The sequence below is a fragment of the Phaethon lepturus genome, unplaced genomic scaffold, assembly GCF_000687285.1.
Source record: "Phaethon lepturus isolate BGI_N335 unplaced genomic scaffold, ASM68728v1 Scaffold50064, whole genome shotgun sequence".
Taxonomy (NCBI): domain Eukaryota; kingdom Metazoa; phylum Chordata; class Aves; order Phaethontiformes; family Phaethontidae; genus Phaethon; species Phaethon lepturus.
Genome location: NW_010533486.1, coordinates 1 through 7,992, shown reverse-complemented (window position 1 = coordinate 7,992; position 7,992 = coordinate 1). Strand labels below are relative to the sequence as shown.

The following is a 7,992-nucleotide window of genomic DNA, read 5'->3' as shown; positions in this document are numbered from 1 at the left end:
GCCGGAATGCCCTGGCCTGGGGGACGTTTTGTTTTAGCCCCAGCTTCGGTGCGCTGCCCTGACGGGCTTTCTCCCTGGGGCAGTGGGTCTCGGGTGGGTGCAGGCAGCAAAGGCCGGCGCGCGGAGGGCACTTAGCGACCTGTGCCCTGCCTGCCGACACGCCCATGGCTCCCTCGTCCCCCTTGTCCTGGGGCCTGGCGAGCGAGTCCTCCAGGGAGGAATGCTCCCTCCGCTTACTGCAGGACCGATGGGTCCCCCCACGCTGGCTGAGAGCAGCTCATGGTTGGAGGTGGAAGCCGAGTGGCTAACCTAAGAACTTGAATCTGTGACCTATTTCAGCAAACAAGAAGGAACCTGGAAGTGCTGATGCCTGCTTCAGCTCTGTCCCTCTCAGCATATTTTCCCTGTTATCTTAAAGCATAAAACTAATCAGCAAACCCAAAGCTATTCTGTGAACAGCAGAGGAAGGGTAGTAGGTTCTGCTTGCCTCTTGACAGGTGAGCTATGAGCCACTGCCATCATGCTAGAAATGACATGAGCAGATAAAGGGCCCTAAAGCAGCCTGATAGCAGCTGCCTGCCTGATAAGCTCTGCACCAGGCAGCAAGGGCAGGCTGGATGCTGACTGATTAGCGCTTGCTTACTTTTCTCTGGCTACAACTGTTACTGACTGACTCATTTTCAGTTAGTTTGTGTTACCCCTTTTGAGAGTGTCAAAGAGACCCTGGTCAGTACTGATTTGTTTGTTTCTTCCCTGTAGGTTTTTTGCTTTGACTTCTCTTCGCTTGCTGTTCCTGATTGCATTTGCCCTCATAGTAGTAGTTTGTCTAGATCAGTGGAAGAACAGAATCTGGCCTGAAATTGGAGGTAAGTTGCAACATTTGCATTGATGCCAGCAAATCAAGCACTGGTCTTAGCCCTAGAAGTATATAGGCGCTACATTGTTTGGAGTTAAATAGATAAAATCCTGAATCATCTTCTTTGTCAGTCTAGAAGCAAGCAAGAATACTGTAGGCGTGTTCTTCCTGGTATTGGAAAATCCTAACTTATATAAACATAAGAGCTTTTCATGCTTGTGATACTGGTATTTGTCTCATAATCTTGAAACACCGGGCATACGTGAACTAGTACATGTTTTGAAGCAGTGATTCACCTTCTGAGCATTCAGTACACAAGCAAGAAATTGAAGCATATGTGGAATATGTCTGGATTTCTCTTCAGCATCTGTGATAAACTGGGTTCATGTTTTAGGACAAAAATGAGTCCCAGCCTTGCTGTTGAGTAGAGATTTCATTGAAAGGAGAGGCATCTTAAGGGCTGTTAATGAAGTTAGAATAAAGCTTTCAGTAAACAAAGCAGTTCTGTCTATCCTTTATGATATTAACGTACTCATGAATACTACCATTCTTAGCAGCTCAGAATTTTGTTGGCTTTGCATGGACAGGTTTGTTTTGAAGCAGTGTGGATTGTTTGCATGCTCCCAGAGGTCGTTCTGTAACTAACTAGCAAGTACAACTCCCAGCTTTCTGCTTCAACTTGTGTTCTCTGTAGTTCTTGGGAAGACATTAAAGCTTTCCTCGGTTTCTAGCAGCATGTTGGCTCAGGCTCTGTAGCTGAAGTGATGAGGAAGTGTCTGTCTAGCTCCCTCATAACCTTGATTTCAATTTCTCAGGATAACTAGTACGTCCCTGGGTCACTTTGCAAATTCAAGGCTGGGTGAGAATGTATAAAAAGACTTGAATCTCTGATGCCTCTCAGTAAGCAAACTGTAGTTCTTTCACCATTTGGTGTGTGCAGGGGAAGGGAGGGAGATGAAACTGGTATTTTTTTGCTATTACCTGTTACTGTAACCAGAGCAGCTTTCCAGACAATGTCCAACAAATATTGAAGAGCAACAGGGAGACTCTCTTTCAGTCTTGTACTGTCACAAGTACGTGTTCAAAATGTGTTATGGAGTGATGTAGCTCCAGTTCTTAATTACAGTTAATGTCTTTTCCAGGGATTCCCCAGCTCATTAAGGCTTTACTTAAATCCCAAGAGCTAAGCGTTCTCATGGCAAATTCCTTGCGACTAATGTAGTGTCTGTTCTTAATATTTTAGTGGCAAGACCTGATGAATTAGACAATGAGAGGTAGGAAACTAATTGAACCCTCTGCTGTTTGGTACTTTGCTGTGATACTATGTAATTATTACCTGCATGTGCTTGTAATGTTGGCTCCTTTCAGTGAGGAAGGAAGGGAGAGAAGGGAGCTGCTTAGTGGAGCCCTGGACTCTGTCAAGCCATTGTGACAAGTCTGTGATTTGCCCAAGTCGTTATACTATACTTAATCTGCTGACCTCCAATAATGCTTGCTTGAGCGTTGTAAAAATTCCCCTGACACTTGCCCCCTGCACCCTTAAGTTAGAAGTGCTGCCTTAAAAGCAATTCCTTCTGTATGGGCTTTCAGTAGCAAGAAAACAACTTTTTTTTTTTTTTTTAATAATTAAATCTTCTGGGTTACATAGGGAATGTTTAACAGGCTTGTCCCAGAAGTTGTTACTGCATAGTTATGATCTGACTGCAGCATTAATAATGGGTTGAGAAATGTTGGGGTGTTGTCTTACTAATAACACCTTCTTCTCCCTGGGCACACCTGCCTGCCTGTGCTGCTGAGCCACACTGGATGCTCAGTTCCCGATTAAATCACTTGAGCTGTTGCCAAATGACAATTTAATTTTTTTTTTTTTTTGCAAGAGGCCCAAGTACAAAAGGAATTTTTCTTCCTAACCTTCAAGTACTTGTAACTAGCAGTTAAGAAGCACTAATAGAACTTGCCAAAGACAATGCCTCCAAAGTAACTGAATATATTAAGTAAGGTACAAGGCTGCTTGTAAACCTCATGCTGAATTCTTGGGGGTTGCAGTTGACCAAATGCAGAAAAAGCAAATGGATTCACGTGATTTGCTTCTGCACTGCCCTTTCCCTCCAGTAGCATGGAAACTAGTATAAGCCAAAAGACTGAATGACTGAAATTACTGCTCCTTAGCTGCTATGGGGGAACTGGGACACTTGTGGAACAGTACATAGAAGTGCTGCTTTTGGCAAGGCGTTGTTTTGAAAGGCAGGCTGACCCTCATCTCTAGAACCCAGCAGCTGGGGGAGAAGAGAAGGTTGTATTGCTACAAGTGTTTGTAACAAATGACTTCTGCACTGACATCAATGCAGTAATACTGTTCCCGAATACTTCCCTTCACTGCAGCTGGGGATACGTTCACCCTCGGCTGCTTGGTGTGCCAGAACTCTGTCACCATTTGGCTGAAGGATGGGTGGCTGGGACCAGCTTCTTAAGTAATCTCTTCATTTTCAAGAGGCAAAACCCTGGTAAGGTAAGAATGTACAGACCTCAGCAAATAAAATGTTTGGTGTGGAGCCTCTGCTGACCGCTAGTATCCTTTTGTGGTGGCACTCAGCATTGACTGAATGCATTCAGACATGGGAAGTTACCACGGGAGGTCTCCCACAACAGCATGGCTATTAAGTGGTGGAAAGAAATAGAAAATACAGGCAGAGTAATCAGGTTGTGGAAGAGGGAGAAGAAAACAAGCGTCAGCATGTTGATTACACTTGTGAAATGAAAATGTAGCTGCTCCTTCTGAACTTTCTAGCTTTTTGAAGTGTCTGTCAAATTCAACTATCTCACTGGATTTTAACAGTTTGAGAAAGTGTGCCAAGCTTTTTTTACTTTTTTGAGGCTTATGCAAAGAGGAACCTGTAACATGGTGGTATTGTCCTTGTCCTTTTCATCTCAAAGAATTCTGTCATCTTTAGTCTCTTCCTTGCTTTTAGCAAATCTGCTTTGGGAAGCTCTTCATATTCTGAGGCAGAGGCCTTGGTAGGTTGCCTGTTGCTCTGAAGCCAGATACCTCCTGTGTCTGCACTAGTCCTAGAGTGGGGTAGTTGAATGCTAGGAAGGCTTTGCTAGGCTCAACCTAGAATCTGCAGAGAACAAGATGGTCACGAACGGAGTGAATCCACTGCTTACCCTTGGAAACTTACTGTCTCCCATGTCTTCAGTTTTGCCTTCTAGTGTGTGGAGTCTTTACTTTCCTGGCTGTCCTGGGCCGGTATATCCCTGGACTCTTGCTCTCATACTTGCTGTGTAAGTAGATCTCTGTGCCAATGCAGACTTACAAGTGAAAATGGGTAGAGATGAGTGGGATCTGAATGTCCGAGGGGTGGGGCTCTTCACCTCCAAAGGAAAGCTTATGTGAATGGCTTCAAAATTTAAAATAATGCATTCTGCCTGGAATGTGGTGGTTCTTGACCAGGACTCTAAGGTCTCTGGTCCAGAGAGAACATTTTTGAGTGCTTAGTAACCATAGATCTGAGCACTAATAGGTTGGCCTCTCAATTTTGTTAAATTGGTAGAGGTGATTGCACCAATACTAACAGCCTCCTGCAGCATTGCCTTCAGTACTCAGATCTTGCATACTGTGTGTGTTATACTGCATCACAAAATGGGCAAGATGTTTGCCAAGTAGCATCCTGAACAAACTTCTAACCAGCATTCCCACTTACCTCAGTGCTCTTCATCCTTCTGTGGCCCCTTGCTGTGTACCACAGACTGGGGCAGCGCATGTACATGAAGCTGGAGCCAGCTCTGCAGCGGCTGGATTTCAGCGTTCGAGGCTACATGATATCAAAGCAGCGGGAGAAGCAACGTAAGTTTCTTTACTGTGTTTCTGACCCTTAGTACCTGAAACAGCCTGTGAACTGAGCCCCTGGTCTTGGACTGGGATAGGGCTGTGTGTATGGCATGGCAGCCACTCCCGTGCCCTTAGTAAATACTTGCAACTGCTTTGTGAAGGAAGCAAAGCAGCTCTGCCTCTGCAGGCGTTTCTCAATTAGCAGTTCCCCGTGCTGAGCTGCTCTGTTTCTCAGCTGCCATAACTCTGTGTTCCATATTGCAGTTGCACTGAAAAGAGAGAAAGGACTCGGTGCAAGGTAGCTGATAAACGTGTTCATCTCAGCAAAAAGTTTGCAGCAGCCCAAGTCAGAAATGATCACATTGCTCTGCTGTGGAACAAAGCATTCTGTGTTATGTTATGTCCAAGCTTGCCAGTGTAGGGTTTTTCTGTTTGGCATAAGGGTAGTCCTTATGTACAGACCCCTGGCCTAGCAGCAATAATAAGCTTTGACTCTGGTTTCTGGCAGTGCGTCGCCAATCCCTTAATCAGGAGGCTGTGGATGATGGGAGTGACAGTGAAGAGGAGCTTGCTGCATTCTGTCCCAAGGTAACAAAGCATCCCTGAAATAGAAGACCTCAGCTGAATAGAGCAAACTTGCACTGTGTGGACATGCAGTGCGTGGCCCTGTATCCAGCACGTTGTAGCTGAGTTGTGATGGAAAATCAGATGAGGATATTCTCCTTTTAGAGACATCTTTCCTATTCTGTCTCATTGAAGTATGTCCAGCACTGCTTGTACCAACTATGGTCTCCTAGGCTGGGCAGTAAGGTGTGAAATGAGCCTCAGATACCAGTCTCCCATGAGGTCTGGGTTTAACTGGTGGCCACTGGATCATGTGTTTTGGCTTGAGGCACAGGAATAAGCTTTCCAGTATTGATGTTTTCAATTTTATCGCCTATTTCAAAGCTGGATGACTCTGTGGTCGCCAAGGAACTAACAATCTCTGACTCGGAGCATTCAGATGCTGAGGTTTCCTACACTGAAAATGGAATGTTTAACCTTTCGAGGGGCCAGACTCCCCTGACAGAGGGATCAGAAGGTGAGAAGAAATGGGCAGTTTCTGGAAGGTGTGGAATGCTGAGCAGGTGCTGGTGTGATGGGTGGGAGGGAGGATGCATTCATTGCCTTCTGTCCTTGAGGTCTAGTTGTTTGATGTCTATCTTACTGGCTAAGATGAGATGCGACTACCTGTTTTTTCAGAACTGAGCTTCCTTAATTCCTGTGGTGCTTTAGTAGAGAAATGAGAACTGATCTTCAAAGGCAGATCCAGCTGTGCCAGTCTCTGCCTGTGGGGATACAGGTTGCAGCGCTAAGTCTGGGAGGGGGTGCTTTCCTCTGGCAGAAGGTGCCTGGTTCAGCATCTGCATTCCTTGCGAGTGAACTGGGAGGTCAGCAGGCATCCCAAATAGCTGTGTGAGGGGGACATTAAAGAGCGTTTGGTCTGTGAGATGACAAGAGACAGACTGTCTTGGGGAGGTAATGGCCCAGCTTTTGTGTGCTGTGCTGCCCTTGCCTGCAGGGTGTTTGGCATGTGGTGTGTATTTAAAGCACTTTCTCCTCTTCTAGACCTGGATGGTCACAGTGACCCAGAAGAATCTTTTGCCAGGGATCTCCCCGACTTCCCTTCCATAAACCCAGAAGCAACTGGCATAGATGACGAAGATGACACCAGCATTGGGATCCCAAGTCTGGCTTATCGCCCACAAGTAACGGAAGAGCTGCATCTCCCTTATGACCAGGAAGAATCTGGAGCACTGCCATCTGTACGGAATCTTACTAACAACATAGCTGGATTTGTCACCAGAGGGATGATACAGCTTGCGCTGTCAGGAGCCCCTCAGGCAGGCTCCTCACGCAACGACAATCCCCAGAGAAGTGCAAAGACTTACCTTAGAACGGCCAGCTCGGACTTGGACACTGATGCGGAAGGGGATGACTTTGAACTGCTGGATCAGTCTGAGCTGAACCAGCTGGATCCTGCTGGCTCACGGGGCCAGTAAACAATCCCACCACTTCCCTCGGGTTTTCTACTGCGCATCGTGGAGGGGAATCCTGGAAGGAAAAGCCTTGCACAGTTATCTAGATCATGTCCTGTGTGAGTATGAGTGACGTGACAGCCAGTCCTGGCTGGGAACACCACTGTGACTTGTGACTCGGTAGCCTCACTTGGATTTTAAAATAAACTACACTGGTAATTCATAGGGAAAAGACGTTGATGTGATAGCTTCACAATCACGCATGTGTTACCCTGCACTGTCTGCCAGGATGCTGCTTGCTCCAAACTTCCTCACCTAAGACAATAAATCCGGTGTCTGCAGCTCTAGAGACCACCGGTCAGACTGACTTAGCATCGCCAAGAACAGTCTTGAAGCCAACCTTCCAGGGCTGATGCTTAACCAGGTGAATGGGATTGGTTTCCCCTCGGGCTTAGTGTCTGGGACTTAATGGTTTTCTGTCTTTAAGACAACCATTCCCTGCTCCTAAAAGGTGCACAGAATCCAAGTCTTCTTTCCCAGCAATATCCAGCTCTGGGTAGGAACAAACCCCTTGTTCCTGTTGTGGACACGACGTTGTACAGCCACAATGTTTGTACTTGCAATGACCACTCATCTCCAGTTCCAGCTTTCTAGTAATGCTGTTTTGTAAGAGGCATAATGGCAATAAGACATCTACTGTGATGACTAGAGTCCTGCAAAGAACATCTCCATGTGGCAGCTGCTCTTGTGTTGCTTTCCTAAAATAACAGACTAACAACTTGTTCAAAATTCCCTGTATTCCTCCATCACGCATTTGGCATGGACAGTGGCAATACAGCCCTTCCCCTGATGCTGCCTCTTGGCAAACTGATAGGGACGGGTTTCCTGGAGGAGGGAAGAGGTGGAACTGGTCTGCCCAGTCAGTTTTGTCCTGGCCCTAGTGCCCTGCTTTCCCAGCCTTGTGCAGCTGAGAGCCCGCTGGTAGGAACCGAACGGGGACACCAGCCCAAGCCACCAGTGACTGAAGAGCGTGTGCCCGCTGCGGCCACACAAACCAACCAGCAGCCTACAGGGGAGAGACTTCTGTCAGCTGGATGGCCTGAGCCCTCCGGTCCTCTCCACCTCACTGAGCTTTCCTATTGCTTTTTCTAAGCCATAGAACCTGATTCTGATCATGTTTGTGCAGCAAAGAACGTACCTCTTCAGGGAACCCCCTTTATCTGCTTCTTTTTGTCTAAATCCGCTTGCCTGAAGGTGGTGTTCAGGCCGCTGCTTACACTGCCGGGGGG

General features: G+C 46.7%; 1 protein-coding gene across 1 annotated transcript; it reads left to right on the top strand.

The window, feature by feature from the left end:
- Positions 1-759: 759 nt before the first annotated feature.
- On the top strand, positions 760-6,963 carry FAM134C (family with sequence similarity 134, member C; the record flags this gene model as incomplete). Its single annotated transcript, XM_010285189.1, has 8 exons — positions 760-866; positions 2,100-2,130; positions 3,239-3,365; positions 4,054-4,138; positions 4,563-4,700; positions 5,194-5,273; positions 5,634-5,766; positions 6,294-6,963. Coding segments are annotated over 8 exons (1,135 nt in total), but the record flags the coding sequence as incomplete, so codon positions are not given.
- Between the last annotated feature and the right edge of the window lie 1,029 nt (positions 6,964-7,992).